Source organism: Nematostella vectensis, chromosome 15 (assembly GCF_932526225.1).
Source record: "Nematostella vectensis chromosome 15, jaNemVect1.1, whole genome shotgun sequence".
In the NCBI taxonomy this organism is placed as follows: domain Eukaryota; kingdom Metazoa; phylum Cnidaria; class Anthozoa; order Actiniaria; family Edwardsiidae; genus Nematostella; species Nematostella vectensis.
Window position 1 is genome coordinate 4443381 of NC_064048.1, and position 20107 is coordinate 4463487.

General features: G+C 42.7%; 1 protein-coding gene across 1 annotated transcript; it reads right to left on the bottom strand.

Annotated features, from left to right (window-relative positions):
- Positions 1-215: 215 nt before the first annotated feature.
- On the bottom strand, positions 216-15522 carry LOC5515693 (cGMP-inhibited 3',5'-cyclic phosphodiesterase A). The gene is made up of 9 exons (XM_048722389.1): positions 14582-15522; positions 7654-7923; positions 6596-7204; positions 6296-6407; positions 4968-5293; positions 4647-4850; positions 3829-3981; positions 3498-3656; positions 216-2706 (listed from the first exon to the last, which is right to left on the bottom strand). Exons 1-9 carry the CDS (start codon positions 15383-15385, stop codon positions 2350-2352), a joined length of 2994 nt encoding a protein of 997 aa, XP_048578346.1. The 5' UTR covers positions 15386-15522; the 3' UTR covers positions 216-2349.
- Positions 15523-20107: the final 4585 nt, after the last annotated feature.

Sequence of the window (20107 nt, forward strand, 5' to 3'; positions counted from 1 at the left end):
TTTTTTGGCGACTCTTCAAATCCTCTAAAGGAAAAGACCGCTTACTGGAGACGGACATGAGTGGGGACCAGGCCTAGCTACGAACGGAGAATCTGCACTGAGAACACTTTGTATTTTGGCGCTTAAAATATTCATGACCGCGAGTTCGCAAATTCCTCAACATGGCAGAACCGCACATTTACGACAATTACAAAAAAAAATAACACAAATCACTGTTCCCGTGTCACGCGTTTTATTTGTCTGTACAAGGCGTCGCGAATAGGTCCTTGTGAAACTATAATACAGAGTATACGTTATCGAACTAGAGGGAGCACCTTTTAAAAAGGCCTATTTTAAAGAAGACATTTCGCCTTCCCAGAATGCATTGCACGCCTGTTGCTTTCTTCAGTCCAAAAGTTCTAAATACTTCACATTTTGTGATATTTTTGGCGATTTTTTAAGACTTTCTACTGCCATTTAGAACCAAAAAAGGTATTGTCACCTAAAACTTTGAAAAAAAAAAACTATTCTTTTGTGTAACAGATAGCCTCCTAGCCGGCCCTCCGGAGAGCCGGCTAGCAGGCTATTGAATAGAAGGATGGCCGCAAAAGCAATGCATCGAGGGTAGTATCGGCAAGTCCTTTTAGCTACACTAGATATTTTGGGACGATTTAGAACCATCAATTCCCAATTTCCTTCCTCTCCACGTTCAGACAGAGATAAATCATTTTACTCGTACAGGCATGTATACAAAGCAAAATCAGCAGCTGGATACGATCCGACCGCAGGTTAAAAGACGATATAATCACGTCACGCTCACGGTATAATCACGTCTTGAAACCCTTGCTACGGCCCCCCTTTTTAGAGCTCCTAGATCCGCCCCTGACATGGTCAATAAGCTATCGTAACGACCCGGTATCAGGGGCGTTACTAGTTGGTCACGTTATCGTCACGACACCAGCATAAAAGCGACTCTACTTGTTCACATGCTTTTAAAGTTAGCAGTTGTCCCAATTGATTTTATATAACCGGCGTAGCAAGCGCTGAGCAGTTAAAGGGGAGTTCTATCAAAAAAGTGATAAAACTTCCGCGCTGGGTAAAACGAACGTGAGATAGTTCGGTAACTTCGTCCAAAGCAAACTTCTCAATATCGTGTCTAGCTAGAAAAGAGGTTGTTGCTAGTATCGTGTGTAGCTCTACTAATATTTTACAAACTTCTCTATTTGCTGATAAAGCAGAAGTTTCTACAGCTACTATACATACTATCTACATATTTGTTGCTATACCTCTGTATTATATTACATAGTTATATAGATATATATATATTACATATACTTTGCTTTTTTTACAACGTCGCTTTCTCGGGCACACATAGCAACTCGCTCAAAGCGTAGTCATGAAGGGTACCATGGGAGCTTTGGTTAATTTGTGTAAAAAATGATGATTGCTACATTGACCGATATAGAAAATCGATACCATGTCAATAAAAGCCCTTAAAAACAAGAGATTTATCTATTTGTAATATTAATATATAATAAAAGTTCTTAATTTGCTATGATGTCTACATTAAATATATAACCGCTTATAGAGTTTCTGTCACCCGCCATTCGTTAATCCTACCAAGTGTGAGAAAGCATCCATTTCCATCGGCTAACTTGGGGAAGCTGATGCGAGAATTATTGATCGAATATGGTAAATGAATAAAAAACTTTGTTTTCAGTTGGATTTTTGAAATTTCACGTATAATGTACCTTCAGATGCTCCATAAAAACAACAAAGACTGTCTGACGAGCGCTTCTTAAAAAACGCCTGCTTGTCTAAGTATAACTCATTCAAGCAGATATTACCTGCTTTCTGTTTACCTTTGACAGCATCACAGGCCCTGCTCTCCTATTATCCTAATTTTTTTAGAACTACCCCGAATTATATAACTGTATCTATACAATTATCTACACGTGACGCAATTACCTTAAAACATCCTATTTTTTGGAATAATATAGTAATCGCAACCAGCATTTCTGGTTTATTTTTCTCCTGCCAGAGTTCCTTGAAATTTTCTTGCTGCCTGAGCTATTTCCTGGAATATATATGTTTCCGTGTTCTATTTTCTGGAGTTCAGATTTCTGGGAAGTTCAAGCTTTCTGGTAATTTGTTCTGTAAAATTTTCCTGAAATATCGAACCATTCACGTAGAGCTTCTTCCCAGGAGTAGAGTTACTACCTGTAACCCTATGTAATTTCCTAGAAATTTCCAAGAAATTTCTAGATTCCCAAGAAATTCCTAAATTTACCCATACTTGCCTGGCCTGCTACCTGTTATTCCAGGAAAAGTCTAGATACTCCCCTACTTGTAATCCCGACCTTTTTACAGTTACGCCGTGGTGCTGCTACACTCTGAGCCGTTCTCCTCCTCCTCTATGGTGTCCTCCCTGATGGGCGTGTCTGTGATGACGATGGTGGTCGGTTCATCGTCCGGCTCTTCGTCTATGTCATCAGGGTTCGATTCTCCTTCGTGTGCGCTTTTCGCTTGCTCTCGCTCCATCTCCTTCGCCCTCTGCCGCCACATCTTGTAATTTTTCTGGATGTTCTGGGTTAACTCGCTTACGATCTTACGTCGCTTCGGTCGGCGCGGCTTTTTCTTTTTCGCCTTCTCGTCGTTGCTGGCGCTAGATGGATCTTCATCGGTGTCGTTAGAGTCGCTATCCGTTTCCGGGCAGCTCTCTTCCATCTGAATAGAACAACAAAATAATTGTGAAGATTAACGACAACACACTAACGGGTTATACAGTACGTTTTTATGTATTTAAAGCGGACGTATATCGACTACCTTATTCTTCTTTATTTTCGCGCATCTTAAATTTCGCGAAAATTGTTCTCGGTACATTTCGCGAGACTTAAGTACGCGCGAAAAAATTAAGCAGAATAAGGCATATCTCGACAGTTTCCCGTGTTCAACTCGAATAGATTCCGATGATATCCCGATTACATTTCCTGTTATTCCGGTGCATTTCGCGAGACTTAAGTACGCGCGAAAAATTAAGCAGAATAAGGCATATCTCGACAGTTTCCCGTGTTCAACTCGAATAGATTCCGATGATATCCCGATTACATTTCCTGCTTATTCCGGTGTTTTCCTATTATATTCCGACAGTACACTTAGGGCGCGTTTTTTACTCGTGATTCCGGAATTAGAATGATTAGAATAGAAAACGTGGCCGTTCGTTTATCCCGCGTTCCCACTCCGGAATGAAATAAAGGGCATTCCATCCATTCTCCTAGCATAATCTAGCAGAATGACTCGAATGCCGTTCTGAACATTCTCTACAAATCATTCCCATTCCAAAATGATAGGAAAAAAACGCGCCCTTAGCGCATACCCTGTGTATCCCGCGTAATTCCCGGACATATTTCGATGGTATCATGTATCTCCGTGTATTCACATCTATCCCGAAAACCGTTCCAAGAGTATATCTAGACTCTGCGAATATCCCTCGATTATCCCGCCAGTATCTCACTTACCTCGACCCAGGTTCCTGGTATAAGCCCGGCATTCGCGTACGAATTGTAGAGCGGGGCAACCAGGTGGTTGATGAACGAGTCCTGTAATTGGGCGACGTGCGGCTGCTGTCGATCCATATATGGAGATACGGCCATACCACGTGCTCTTTCGTCATCACCCTTACAAGCAGGACAATACAAAAAAAAATCATGACTACCAATTCCCTCATAACCTCCTCGTACAACAATGCCATATCCATCATAACCATCACAAGTACAACGACATCATTATTATAATCATTTGCTGCTTGTTACTTTTTAAACTTTTTCTTTAAGTAAAAGCCCTCGTTACCTGTTCGTAGAACTCTTCGACGATTCTTTCCGTCCACAGCGTGTGAATGTCTCGCCGTTTTGAAGGCCCAGATATGTCCGACATCTTGATACAGAACTGCAGCGTCAACAAACGATCGGCTTCACTGTCCCAGTTAACTCCGCCCTCAGCCGTCTGTAACGAGAAATAAAATAAACTTAACCTCTGCAAGAAGACGACGCGCTCTTCGTGTTCATTTGGAATTTCTTAGCCACACTAAGTTTAGCCATTACAGATTCTTTGTCGGTCGTCATCTTGTTATCCTAACAAAATGCAAATGGTTAGAAAGCATCTAGTTCCATAGACTGATATTGTGAAACTTTTGCGGTGTTTTTATTGGTTTGGCAAACGAAGTTGTAAAAATTTGTTTTTAGATAGATATATCGAGATTTCGTCACATAACCTGTCCTCCAATATTGATTAAAATCAATAACAAAGTTGTGGCTGGCTGGCTGGCTTCTTTTTTATTGTGCTTATCACGGGGTTTCACTGAAGTACTCATAAGTTGAAAGACCAGCTTTGATCCTGGATCCGCCACTAGAAGCCGACAACTACGAACCAACACCGATACCGCCCTTAGCCGCCTCTCACTTCAGCGACAAAAAACTAAAACGCCTTAGTTTATATGCACCTAGAAATACAACTCTACATGTATTTTTGGCGTTGAAAACATTAAACGCTGAACGCATTAAAATGTATGTGGCAAAATCAGTGACAAGGAACTGTTCTATAAGAGGGCAAGAAAGATAATCCTTTTAGGTACATACCAGGTACATATTATTGATATTATTTTCTCTTACCTTGGCGTTGAAGTCGGACAGTATATCAAAATGTCTCTTGAGATCAGTGGCAAGGATGGCCTCGATCGCAAGGAACCGGAAGCGCTTGAACTCCGCCGGGCTCAACTCGCACAGGAAGTTATACTTGGGATCCGACATAAGCAGAGTGAAAGCTGCAGCAGCATGGTGATTCTCAAGCACAGACCGGTCGTTATACAAGAGGGCCTGGATAAACAAAGTAAAGTTATAAAGGCTTTAGTTCTGCTTGGGATCCTACAAAGGCAGGGTAAATGCTTATGTTGTTGTTGCGGCTTATGTTGGGTTAATGTACTACTTACTGACCTGATGTGATAAGGTGGCAACCAGAAAGGCGTTGGTCCTTCCAGGATGATCATAATCATGCATCGCTGCCGCTGTATACAACGAGAGTAACTCCAACAACGGGATAACGTCAACCAACGCCCCATAGTCCCCTCCCCCATCATCATCCTTTTTGTCCTCCTCCCCCTCTCCCAAGACACCGGAAGTGATGCCACTGTCTGAGTCAGAATCGCTCTCGTTGTCCCCAAGCTTCTGGGGTGTCCCTGGCGGGCAAAACCCAGGGATCTTTGCGGTCGTTAGGAAGTAGACACCCTGAAGCACATCCGACGCGTGAATGCTGTTATGATCTAAAAGGATAGATGAATAAATCATTTTTTATAAGATTGGGAAACTAATACCTCTAGATGGAGGCTGAATGCTGAATTACGAGTGCACAGATGCAACGTGGTTGAGTTGAAAGCACAGAAGGCGCCTCAGGCAGCCGCGATATACGACTCATGTCTGACAGGAACACAGCCAGAGGCGGATCTAGCTTTTTGCTAAAGGGGGGGGGGGGGGTTTGGTTCAGTGACAAAGAGGGAAGGGGGTAATTTTTTTTGTTACATATGGCTTTCTGGCAGCCCAAAGGGGGGTTTAAACTCACTTAACCCCCCTCCTAGATCCGCTACTGACAGCTTAGATGTAAAATTGTTTCTGTGGTGAGGCAAAGGTACGACGGAGCGATTCCTATACCAAGAGCCCCACCCAGGGTCCCCAAAAAGTCCTTTAAAAGACATTTACGTGAGTGATAACGTAAACGCACTTCTTCACAATAACCTATTCCTCGGGGGATATAAAAGAACCGATGCGTCGCAACGTTTCGACGCACACAGGCAAAACGGAGATGCCTCTTTGACAATATTTCACTACTCATGATATGGGACATTCTTCGGATGTTATCTTTGTGACAATGTCATACAAGAAACCAAGGGAATGACCTGGCTACTCGAGCAAGAGTATGAGTAAGGGGTTCATGTTTCTTATAAATTATTTAGTCTTAAGGGCTAACTCACACAAAACATCATAAGGAGAAAATAAAATAAAACATGGCCACCTGTCTTTTTCTGTTTCCGTATATGTTCAAAACGTGCCTGTGTGAACCGGCAAATAATAAACATAAGAACCTACGCAAGGTCCCGGCGGTCGAGGTACGTCAGCTCCTGCTTATGACATACCAATCCAAACAAAGAGATATGCTGTTCTGCTTCTGCCTAAGTCATTGTGAATCTTCAAACAGGAGTCCCCCCTCCCCCTCCCTTTTACTTCTTTAACTTCTTACGCCTCAGGCTCAGTGGTTAGGGTTATCTTACATGGTATGCTGTGGTAGCCGCTCTCCAAGGCGAAGAAGTAATTCAGGAACTTCCTCTCTGGGATCTTGAATATTTCAAAGAACCCAGCATTTTGAAAAATGCGGTATGACACCTGAAAAGGATGAGAACGTCACGTCCGCATAATTGACAAGTTAGCGTACAGGAACTCCTTATCTGAAATGGGCCGTTCATTAATAGTTTCAAATAGCTCCATCAATATCATAATCAAATCTGAAAGTTTTGCACGTGTGAACGTAGTTTTAGATCAGTGCTGCGTTCAAACACAAATCGTTAACTTACCTGTACTAGGATATTGCCGTGTTCGCATGCGTCGAATATCGGGAAATTCCAATCTGTAACTTTGTCCATCAACCGCGTAAGCTCCTCGGATCGAGGCAACTCGAATTCCTCCGGTGCCACGGACATCTTCGCCGATTTCTTACCGTGACACAAGCAAATGCACTTGTCGTCCGCACAGAGCTCCTTCTTGCTTTCACCCTCCGACTTTGCTTCATTTGAAACCTCCGAAATACCTTCTTTAATGTCCTCTTTACTAAGCCTATGCGACAGCAAACTAACACGGTCGGACCCCCTCCGTAATAAACTCGGCGAGGGCGGAGACCGGTCGGGTGATTTCCGGCCGAAGCTCGGTGACCCCGGAGGGTTCGTTCGTCCCTGGGACGCTAAACTACTGAAGATTTTGTGTTTGGGATAGTTTTCCGGTACCCGAGTATTCTGCAGGGTAGTCTCGGAGGTGAGACTGAGCCGCGGGTTGTTGCCAGGCAACATGTCTGTGGCGGACTGGAGCATAAGATCGGGGTCCACGGTTGGCATCCCTGTAGCGGAGGTGGTGGTGGTATAGGTACTCGACATCCGGCGACCGGACGCCCCGAGCGAGCGACGAAGACGCTGAAAGCACGACAGCAGTATGGATCCCAAAGAATTCCCAAGCATGGCAGGTGCGTAGAGGGATATGACGGTGTGTGGAGTGGGGTGGGGTGTGTGTGGGGGGGGGATGGGAGGGGAGGGGGGGAGGGGGGGGGGAAGTCATACATCCTACACGAAAAGCCTGATTCTTCAAGAACAAAAAGGTGTGTTTTGGAAGGAAAGTGCAGGAGCCCGCAAAGGCGGTCGTCAGATACGCGCCTGATTAGTCCTCTACTAGGAATATTACAGACAAGAAATAGTAACTAGATGGAGGAGGAGGATACAGAGCAGTTTTGTTGACGTTTCAAAGCTATTACACTCCTACAATTGCTAACCCTCCCTTGCTATTCTACCCCTTCTCCCACACTATAACCCAGCGAGAAGCCCCCACCCCCCACCCTCCACCCCTTCTCTCTCTTTCACAGACTCACCCCAACCATAGGAAGCGTCATGTCGTCTTTAAGATCTGGCTGATCCTTCACTTTATCTTTATCTTCCATTGACTCATGGCGGAACCTCTCCACCAGGGGGGTCATGCGGTTCATCAATGGGCCGGCCCCAGCGTGGAATGCAGTGGGCGGGGCTATCATGGTGCTTATGAGCTTCAGTGTACTGGCGACATTCGTGGGAAGGTTGGAGTCCGCCAGTAGATCTGAGATCATCCCATGGGCCTCCCCTAATGTGGTGTAGTCCACTAGACCCTATAATAGAGAATGTGATGACAATAATAAATTGGGGAAGCTTATCACATTCCTCCCAGCTGGGTGATGAATTCTCTGGGAGCGCAGATGCACAAAAGTTGTATCTGCGCCATCATCGGGGACAGGGCGTCACGGAGATCGGGGACACAGGGAGCGCTCGGGCAAGAAAGAAGAGTTCTCGCATGCTCCGTGTGCCCGATCTCCGCGACACACTGGGTCTCTAAGGATGGCGCAGATTTAACGCGGCCGAGTCGATGACATAGAAAGACGCCTCAGGCAGCCGCCATATGACTTATGATTGAACGCAGATTAGAATCGAAAAAGATACTTTAATGCAGGGATTATAGCGGGAGAAAACCCTCGAAAGCAAAGGCGACCAGGAAACCAAGAAATTTGAGCCAGGAATCGTACACAAAAGTCCAGTGTTGAGGAACATTTATACTACAGATAAATGTCCTGTATAAGGCACAACGGAGCGACGCTATACAGACTCGTCCTGCTTAAGTATAGGAACTACAGAGAGACCACCTATACCGAGATTTCCTGCCTAAGTATAGGAACTACAGAGAGACCACCTATACCGAGATTTCCTGCCTAAGTACAGGAACTACAGAGAGACCACCTATACCGAGATTTCCTGCCTAAGTATAGGAACTACAGAGAGACCACCTATACCGAGATTTCCTGCCTAAGTATAGGAACTACAGAGAGACCACCTATACCGAGATTTCCTGCCTAAGTATAGGAACTACAGAGAGACCACCTATACCGAGATTTCCTGCCTAAGTATAGGAACTACAGAGAGACCACCTATACCGAGATTTCCTGCCTAAGTATAGGAACTACAGAGAGACCACCTATACCGAGATTTCCTGCCTAAGTATAGGAACTACAGAGAGACCACCTATACCGAGATTTCCTGCCTTAGTATAGGAACTACAGAGAGACCACCTATACCTATCCGGAATCCATGAAAAAATGAGATATGGGATCCGGAATCCATTAAAAAATGAGATATGGAATCCGGAATCCATGAAAAAATGAGATATGGAATCCGGAATCCATGAAAAAATGAGATATGGAATCCGGAATCCATGCTGCTGGAATCCGGAATCCACGAGAAAAAACCCACATGGAATCCGGAATCCACACACTAGGATCCGGAATCCAGAATCCTATTGGAGAACCTGTCATGGGGCGATATAGGCACTACAGAGAGACCACCTATACCGAGATTTCCTGCCTAAGCATAGACACAACAGAGAGACAACATATACCGAGATTTCCTGCCTAAGTATAGGAACTACAGAAAGACCACCTATACCGAGACCTCCTGCCTAAGCATAGACACAACAGAGAGACCACCTATACCGAGATTTCCTGCCTAAGTATAGGAACTACAGAAAGACCACCTATACCGAGATTTCCTGCCTAAGTATAGGAACTACAGAGAGACCACCTATACCGAGATTTCCTGCCTAAGCATAGACACAACAGAGAGACCACCTATACCGAGATTTCCTGCCTAAGTATAGGCACTACTGAGAGACCACCTATACCGAGATTTCCTGCCTAAGTATAGAAACTACAGAGAGACCACCTATACCGAGATTTCCTGCCTTAGTATAGGAACTACAGAAAGACCACCTATACCGAGATTTCCTGCCTAAGTATAGGAACTACAGAGAGACCACCTATACCGAGATTTCCTGCCTAAGTATAGGAACTACAGAGAGACCACCTATACCGAGATTTCCTGCCTAAGTATAGGAACTACAAAGAGACCACCTATACCGAGATTTCCTGCCTAAGTATAGGAACTACAGAGAGACCACCTATACCGAGATTTCCTGCCTAAGTATAGGAACTACAGAGAGACCACCTATACCGAGATTTCCTGCCTAAGTATAGGAACTACAGAGAGACCACCTATACCGAGATTTCCTGCCTAAGTATAGGAACTACAGAGACCACCTATACCGAGATTTCCTGCCTAAGTATAGGAACTACAGAGAGACCACCTATATCGAGACGTCCTGCCTAAGCATAGGAACTACAGAGAGACCACCTATACCGAGATTTCCTGCCTAAGTATAGGAACTACAGAGAGACCACCTATACCGAGATTTCCTGCCTAAGCATAGACAAAACAGAGAGATCACCTATACCGAGATTTCCTGCCTAAGTATAGGAACTACAGAGAGACCACCTATACCGAGATCTCCTGCCTTAGTATAGGAACTACAGAGAGACCACCTATACCGAGATTTCCTGCCTTAGTATAGGAACTACAGAGAGACCACCTATACAGAGATTTCCTGCCTAAGTATAGGAACTACAGAGAGACCACCTATACCGAGATTTCCTGCCTTAGTATAGGAACTACAGAGAGACCACCTATACCGAGATCTCCTGCCTTAGTATAGGAACTACAGAGAGACCACCTATACCGAGATTTCCTGCCTAAGTATAGGCACAACAGAGAGACCACCTATACCGAGATTTCCTGCCTAAGTATAGGAACTACAGAGAGACCACCTATACCGAGATTTCCTGCCTAAGTATAGGAACTACAAAGAGACGACCTATACCGAGATTTCCTGCCTAAGTATAGGAACTACAGAGAGACCACCTATACCGAGATTTCCTGCCTAAGTATAGGAACTACAGAGAGACCACCTATACCGAGATTTCCTGCCTAAGTATAGGAACTACAGAGAGACCACCTATACCGAGATTTCCTGCCTAAGTATAGGAACTACAGAGAGACCACCTATACCGAGATTTCCTGCCTAAGTATAGGAACTACAGAGAGACCACCTATACCGAGATTTCCTGCCTAAGTATAGGAACTACAAAGAGACCACCTATACCGAGATTTCCTGCCTAAGTATAGGAACTACAGAGAGACCACCTATACCGAGATTTCCTGCCTAAGTATAGGAACTACAGAGAGACCACCTATACCGAGATTTCCTGCCTAAGCATAGGCACTATGGAGCGACCACCTATACCGAGATTTCCTGCCTAAGTATAGGAACTACAGAGAGACCACCTATACCGAGATTTCCTGCCTAAGTATAGGAACTACAGAGAGACCACCTATACCGAGATTTCCTGCCTAAGTGTAGGAACTACAGAGAGACCACCTATACCGAGATTTCCTGCCTAAGTATAGGGACTACAGAGAGACCACCTATACCGAGATTTCCTGCCTAAGTATAGGAACTACAGAGAGACCACCTATACCGAGATTTCCTGCCTAAGTATAGGAACTACAGAGAGACCACCTATACCAAGATTTCCTGCCTAAGTATAGGAACTACAGAGAGACCACCTATACCGAGATTTCCTGCCTAAGTATAGGAACTACAGAGAGACCACCTATACCGAGATTTCCTGCCTAAGTATAGAAACTACAGAGAGACCACCTATACCGAGATTTCCTGCCTAAGTATAGGAACTACAAAGAGACCACCTATACCGAGATTTCCTGCCTAAGTATAGGAACTACAGAGAGACCACCTATACCGAGATTTCCTGCCTAAGTATAGGAACTACAGAGAGACCACCTATACCGAGATTTCCTGCCTAAGTATAGGAACTACAGAGAGACCACCTATACCGAGATTTCCTGCCTAAGTATAGGAACTACAGAGAGACCACCTATACCGAGATTTCCTGCCTAAGTATAGGAACTACAGAGAGACCTCCTATACCTAGACATCCTGCCTAAGTATAGGAACTACAGAGAGACAATCAGTAATCTGCACATGCCCACCCCCACCCCCCCTTGACATTACTGAGTCGGAAATACGGTGCAAGTGCAAATTTCATAAGGTATGATAAGGCAAAAAGGTTTAACCAAAAAAACAGCAACCACCAGCAACAATAAGTTCAAGTAGCGGGCGAGATTCGTGTCGCATTTCTATTAACAGGAAAGCTCAGCCGGTTGTACTTTGCTAGGAAAAAATAACAAAGAAATTTTGATTGGTGGAATTTGATAATTCCATGTGTCCCTTATGTGGAGTGGTATAGGGTGAAATGGGGACGGCAGCTGCTCTGGACTTTGCATTTCTATAGCCATTAACTCTTCACATCTCGGCAAATTTTCTACTAATTTTCTCAAGGGTCTGAAAGGGTTTCATCGATTTTATTTGCACAGCACTTTTAGCCGTTAACGTACAATGACAGTGTTGCCGACGGAATTTCACGGCTTCTAATTCTCTAATTTGCCTTAGCAAGCTAAGAGGGCTGCGCATTTTAGAATATAATAACGAAGATTAACCTGGGTTAAAGTGACGGTTAGCAACGCCACTATTAATCATTCCTAGCGTTGTTGAGATTTGCGCGTCTAACTTGTATATTGAATGTTGTCGTGTCGGAGCAAACCTCCAAAAACATGATCTTCGGAAACGAGAGATTGGTTTACCAAGAGTACATAATTAAAATCTGAATCGCCAATTAAGCAGGTATTGTACTAAGATCATGCTTGGCCGAAGCTGCTTGTGTAAAACTAATCATGCAACACAGGAGCATAGTTCAACTATAGGCCTTATCGACTTATTTATGAACGTCAATTTAAAGTTAAGTGTTCCTCCGATTAGATTTGTACCGAGTATGTCGCAAACTCTACTATGGGGGACTGGTACTTCTGTTAATTGACAGAAAAGAATTATTAAACCTTTTTAAAACCTGAGAAAAAAACAAGGAACAAGGCGAGAACAATATACCATTTGTAAAGCCAAACCCGTGGTCTTTACGTTTTAATGCAATGCGAATCGAATCTGTTTTGAGCGCTGTCTTAGAATTTAGCAAATGCATCCATCAACATTATATTCCTCTTAGTGCGTCAAAAGGCGACTCTCTCATCAAAAAGATCGAGTTAGCTGATCCTGTACCCGAGTTGTTCGCTATTTCACGAATGAAAACCACGCGACATAAACGTAGTCGAACTACTAATTGTTTAAACAGAATTCGAGCCGAGTTAGAATAGCACTGCTAAACTCATGGCCTGGTGCATTTAATAATTTCTTCGGGAGAAGAATAACTTAAAATCCTAAATTACTAGCTTGATGCGACAACAGATAAAAGCATGAGATCTAATTTGCCTTGAGATAGAGTGTCATCGATGCTAGCGTAGAATTAAGATCGGTGGGAATAAATTTCAACGTGATTTAAAAGGCAAAACGGCAGGCTTTCGGCAGCGGGGAATTGGTTGACTCTGGCTTTTTGAAAGTCAAATTTGCGATCCTTGTTTATTTACATAGGAGAGTAAGCGAAGTAAGGGAAGATTTGATGAGGACGGAATTGGAACTAGCTTGGCTATTTACCTATTACATGCTTTTTGCCTACTTAGTTCACGACTGATAGGACATTTGAGTACGGTAAATACTTCAAAAATCGAGTTTTTATTTGCTTTTTTGACGTCTGTAAGAAATTGGTCCTTTTAAAAAAAACGTTTTCTAAAAAAAATGACCGGTGCAATCGCCGGGCGGAAGGCACTTAAATAAACCGTGGATATTTACGAGAAAAACCCACTTCTTAGACGGAATTCCTTAAGTTGTCTTGAGCTTTCGTTCGGCCACATGCAAAGAAATTTACAAGGCTCTCTCCTATTCGCTATTCTGTCTGACACCTAACTGAAAGGCATCGATTTGACATAAACTAGAAATTGTAATTTTTGGCCAACTCGTTCTGCTGTGGGAACGGCACAGTTGTGTAGCGGGACCGTAGTGAAAGACGCAATTAAAAAGCAAGGTCGCAGCGAAAATGTAAAATAATCAACCAAGGCGACTCATCCCATAATCACTTTTTCTAGATTTCGCTTGAGAAATAAGAAAGATTTATAAATGCAAACCTTACAATCGCATTAAAAAATGGTATTATTAGGAAAGCCATTTCAAGACTTTTGCTAGTCAGTTACAGACTTTAATTCTCAAGCTCAGTACGTCTACCAATATTCCAGCTCCCTCTACGTGTAAATAAGGTTCGAAAAAAATTATTCTCTCCACGCAAAAACACCGCATTTATGTACAGGTGGACGACAACACATTACACATCATACAGAAGCCGAAATCCGGGTCAAGTTTGGTACCCTTTTAGAGCGAAGCGAACTTTTCCCTGCATTTGAGCTCGCCTTCGCTTCACGTCTTTCTAATGTAAACATACTCAATTTAATAGCCCTCGAACGCTGTCAAACTTTTTCACAAACTCTAATAATCCTGATCTGTGCTCATGACTATTTCTTAAGTATTATTCTTTCTTTTTACGAAGATAAGTTGTACTTGGAGGTGTGTTTAATAGTGATAATATGACGGGGTTGCGAGTGTAATTGTTTGTCTCTGTAAAATTTGCGGTTCAAAATCTCAGCCTTTCAGCTTGCCCGTATACACAAATCCACTGTAAACAAAGTAAACGAGAAATCGAATGGCTTTTCCAGACATCAAACCAATCTCACATAAAACTCTCCAAAAGTTGAGAATAAGAAAAAGCAGTCGCTAAAATTGTGTTACAACACACGCGCGCTAGGCAAAACGTTTTCCCAAAACTATTACTCCATAGATTGAAATCTTGCGTAGAATAATAATGTAGGTAATAATAATATTAATAATGATAATGACAGAGCTCAAATACATTGCGAAGAAAAAGATCTTACCTTGTTTTGGAGCCCTAAAGCTGGAAGAGAGGTTCTTCTTCTACTGCTAAGGCTACTGTTAGATGAAACACTACTAGAACGGCGCGCGCGTCGAATTATAGGAACTTTCGTTTCTACCTCGGCTGGCGGGGATGTGAATAAGTTTTGCACATTTCTTGATAAAATCAACCCTGAGAATGCAGCGAAGTAAGCTAGAACTGGCCCAAACCAGGATTGCAACTCATATGATGTAATCCAACAGCACATCCGTGCAACTGTTAAAAGCAGTAAAATTATAGACGAGGGAATAAGATTGAGTCTATGAAAAGTCGCCGATACGAGCCCGGCTAGAATGAGTGTAAATAGAAAGCTGTTCCTCACAAAGTCTGACCCGTCAAATAACGCTCCATCGAAGAGAATATGTGTACTAAATTCCCCAATTGCACAAATAGGGAATACTGCTAATGATACACGAGTTTTGCAGTATTTTTGCACGAGGAGTTCTGCCCAGTAAAATACACACACTAAGCAGGCGAGTGGCAAAAATACAACCATCAAGTTTTGTAGTAACCCACACACGGCTAACATCCAAGCTTGCGGGATTGAAGCAAATATCAGCCAAGCGACGCATAAAATGATGAAAACAAAGCCAGCCTCCACAGGACCAAATTTGATCTTTCCGTTAAAGAAACTCCAACATATAATATTCGGAGGTTTGTCAAGAGAAGAAACGGTCGATGAAATATAACCATTGTACGATTCCCTATCCTTCTCGCGAAAAATGTTCGAGTCTCTCCTAATATTAAAATCTGTAAAGCGAGCCATGGTTAGCGACAAGCTCCAACAACGGAATTAAATTGGACCAGTGATGATCGCTGGCATTTCATGTGCGAAAGCGAGTGGCTATAAAACACCCCAAGCCTTCTGCAACTTCGCTCGCATTTACTGAACATTCAACAACAAAATCACACACAGGCAAACATTCCCGGCGCGCGTGGCTTGCTGGGTGTCATTCTGGCCAATCAGGCCACAAGACTGTGTTGATTTTCAACACCACTGACGTCATAGGTTGTCACGCGAACCAAGCGGCGACCAAAGCATCAAGGGCGAGCGCCAGAAAATGCAGACTTCAATGTTCACTACCCCCTCCCCCTGGATACAAACCGGTCTTTTTAGGACTGAACTAGCGAGCATAAGGCGAGCGGAGTAACCCAATTCCAAATTCAAACTGGAGGCGTCTTCATAAAAGTAAACTTGGAGTTTGAAAATAATATTATTGGGCAACGTTCGTATGGTATTTTTAGTATTTTATTAACACCGCACCCGTTGAAGAAAAATGTGAATCGCTATTCCTCGGTACTATTATTTCTGGTTACAGGCTTGATTTTAACGTCTAATCAAACAATTACCGAAATGTTTTGGCGGCTGATGTAGCGTATTTTAAAACAATGCGTGAAAGGCATTTTTAACACATTCACAGCTTATTGAAAAGCAAAATGATATCGTTAGGTAGCGTTTGACGTAGATCTTAGAGTTGTTGTCCTTTGTTTCTGGACTATTAGCCTTTTCAAATTCTCATTGAAGATCTGAATTCAAAACAATCGTTTTACAAAGTGTCAAAAGGCAATAATTGTTTTTCTAGAATTTGTTTTAGCATAAAAATGTCTTTATGTAACCTCACACAACGGAGAGAGCGTTACTGTAATTCGGTCCCCGAGTCACAGCATTAGTACCAGATTTTTTTGTGCCTTTGTATGTAAAACATAGTTTCGCACTACCACGCCATCACATTCTGGTCTGGCGCGAAAATAAAGCACCACAGAAATTTCTTAGAGAGGGGGAAGAGATGAAAACCTTTTTCGCAAACAAGATTTTAATGCATTCTATCCCTTGGAAAAAGAGCAATGAAGTCAAACTTTATTTATAAATTACAATTATAACTCCCTGTTACTGTTTTCTATTTATTTCAAGTAGTTATCTGTATATGATTACCCCGGAGCGATGACTGGAAGCCCGTTCGCTCGCAAACGCCAACCCCGCGAAATATACAGAGAAAAAAAGGCCTTGCTTTCAGCAGCGGTGTTGCCAGGATTTTTAACAGGAGGGGGCCCAAAAGGGATTTTCAAGGAATTTTTCGCTGTATTTTAGATAATGTCTTATACATTTACTGTATTTTTGGCTGCTGAGGGGGGTGGGGGGGTTGCTAGCCGGGCACCCCCCTGGCTACGTCCCTGAGCAGGGAAGTATAACTAAGCAACAACGATTTACTACAATGCTTCTTTTGTCATTAAGTTTCGTTTGTTATCTTGAACAGTCGCAACTTTGTGTTTATAGTATCCCGTCATAGTTACCTAGCTATTTATAAATAGATATAATAATAAATTAATATATTATAATAAATAATAATAAATATAATAAATTAAAATATTGACGTCATGCATGCGTGTTGAAAATGGCGCCAAAACTTAGTGATTGAGAATGGGCTATTGTCACAAATAGCGGAAATAATAGCGGACGTTCTTCGTTTGAGCAAACGTTTTGTAATAATTTGGTTATCCGGTTAAATAGCCAGCTGCGAGGATGGGAACGTGTTATGGTATCACGGGCGCCCCAAGTTCAGTACAGGGTTTGGATGGGGTTAACCGACTAGCGACAAACGGCTTAAAAAGTAACTGACTACCGACAAAGCATGAAAATAACTAGTGACTAGCGACAAAAAATGTTTGCCGACTACCGATATTTTATTATTGCCGGTATTTTTACTATTTACTTCCATCGTCATTCTTCTTAAATTTTCCCTGCTAGCAAGGCCTCTTCTCTGTATTTCGCAGGGAAAATTCGGCCATTTCAGAATCTGCACTATGTATTTCCTGTTGCATCAAATTTTCAGTCAATTATTAACCCATATTATCAATAGGTTATCAATTACTAATCAACCCTAAATAATGTTTAATCTTGTTTATACGTGAAATCTAGTGCAAAAGAGAATACTAGCTTAGATTCAAAGACTACCGACAAAGACCGATAATTCTTACCGACTACCGCCAAATTATGGAAATTTTAACTGACTACCGACATGCAGATCCCCCAATGTAGACCCTGTCAGTGGTCTTTCTCGTATGAAACCGCTTCGATACTAAAGTTTATGGACATAGAAACGTATTAAAAATAAAAGAATTAGAGAGGTTCGAGGTATTGGCGGACCCTCCTCTGAACTAACAAAACGGCTCAAATGGGAAAGAAAACGACACAGAGACTTCATGTAAGACTTCCGCCTTTATTATACACCAAAATCAACTACTAATTCTTTTATTTTTAATACGTTTCTATTTCCATATATAAACTTTAGTATCGAAGCGGTTTCATACGAGAAGACCACTGAACTTGGGGCGCCTGTGATTGTATTTATAGTAGCGGTCGTATAAAACGTTTTCGAGGGCAGGGTTCGAGAGGACGGGGTCCCGAGGATGGAAAAATATCAACAGAACACAGAATGGCCTATTCAATCACACGCCAGTGTGCGAGAACAAATACATAAACACTTGAATAAAACATGAAATATTGCCTTATTCAGAATAGTCAGTCAGGGCCGTAGCGCAGGACTCGAAAAATGGGGGAGGGGGGAACAATACAGAAACATTATGAAAATATTGAGGGGGCACAGCCACGCCTACTGGTCATTTCCTTATAATTTTTAAAATTATTAAAGGGGGAGCACGTGCCCCCAGTGCCCCACCCCTGCTACGGCCGTGGATAAAGGGTATGCTAACTGTTAAGTTGAGCATGCATGCACTTTAAAGATGCAACCATTGCTTATTTTGCGGGCAGATCTATTTGACCTTTCGAGGGCAGGCAGACAAATATCTATCGAACTTGGCCTAATTTTGCAACCTGTGAATGTCTCCATTGCGATCTCGTGCGATAAAATTGTTAGTCCATTACCCTGGTAATTTGTCGTATGACGTCATTGCAAGAAGTGTGATGACTCTGGTTTAGACCACCGGGCGACATTATAGGGTCTGGAAGGGATTACTAGGGAGACGCTTTGACCTTGGTTCGGGGATTTCTCACGGGATGGGAATTTGGACCTAGGGTCTGGTAGGTTAACTGGATAAGGGATTTGGCCTAGGGTATGGAAGGAATTTCGCCGGATACGGGATTTGGCTCAGTGTCTGATGGAAGGGATTTTTCGAGATAGGGATTTCGTCTAGTGACTGTAAGGGATTTTGAAAGATAGGGATTATTTGGTATAGTGTCTGTAGGGCAGCGGCGTAGCCAGGATTTTCAACAGGAGGGAGCCCAAAAGGCCCTTTCAAGGCATTTTCTACTGTGTTTTAGATAATGTCTCATACATTTTCCTGTATTTTTGGCTGCTAGAAGGGGGGGCCCGGGCCCTCTTGGTCACCCCCCTGGCTACGCTACTGGTAAGGGATTTGCGAGCTACGGGATTAGGCCTAAATTCTGTGCATTTAATAGAAAAAACACGCTGTTGCACACTATTCTAGGTAAATGGCATGTTGCAAATAAAATATAAATGGCAAGTATTTTTTTTGTACGGGGGCCTTTCGGGGAAAACATTTTTAGCGAGACTTTATAAAACTGTGCGCGGACCATTTTTTGTTCGCGATACTTGGGGCAAACTTTTGTTGTCTCTGAACACAAAAAAATTTCATTGCATCACTAGAATGACGTCATGAGCGCGCGCTGTTGTGAAGTCATCTTTTGCGTTTGCGTAGGATTAGAAATAATTTTATAAAAGAAATAAAACATTATTTTATTTGTGCCTTCATTGAGTTTTGAAAACCTAGGTGTTTGTTTGGGGAATTCTCGAGCAGATGTGAAGCACTCGACCTGCCATTTTGACCCCTTGTTGTGATAATTATGCTAATGTATTTACCGACGGACTTTCGAGCAGTAAGTTTCTGATTGGCTAATCCAGACAAAGCCGCGTACCCTGCGCCCAGCCGTAGAATGGAAGGGGATCGCGAGCGCACCGAAACCACCATGGCTGGAAACCGAGCCTTCGCCCCTACTGGTCATTTTCTTTTCAATTTTTGAAAATATTTTTTTTTTTTTGGGGGGGGGGGGGGCGGCCCTCCCCCTGCTACGGCCCAGAGAGTGCAACCTTATTTAAAATAGATGCATGTTTATATGCCTTTGTTTTAAAGATTGCTAAATATTTGGTTTAGCTCAGGCTCGATGGGCTTAAAAACAGGTACTGTCCTGGTGTGGGTAGATAAGCGCGGCGATAGCGGAGAAAAGGAACTGTATTTTCGCGAAAAGTAAAATGCGTATGTATAAAGCAGTAAGAGATATGTTGAGGTTTTCACCTATAACATTTATTTAATGACAAATTTTGTCAACCAACCTTAAGTGATTCACACACTAAGACGTGAAATCATTAGCTGCTTTTAACACTCATATCTCCATTGCATGCATAGTCTATTTTGTTTAAAAATAAAACTCTATAAACTGAAAAATGATCACGCACAACCATAAATTATTGAGTTGTAAAGGGAGATAAAGCCATTTAAACCGTAAACATTC

Excerpts from the sequence above, each read along its gene's own strand:
- LOC5515693 (XM_048722389.1), bottom strand. The coding sequence starts at position 15,385 with ATGGCTCGCTTTACAGATTTTAATATTAGGAGAGACTCGAACATTTTT. Across the intron at positions 5,294-6,295 it reads CGGCTACCACAGCATACCAT|ATCATAACAGCATTCACGCG; the intron begins GTAAGATAACCC and ends CTATCCTTTTAG. Across the intron at positions 3,657-3,828 it reads TCGAAGAGTTCTACGAACAG|GGTGATGACGAAAGAGCACG; the intron begins GTAACGAGGGCT and ends CCTGCTTGTAAG.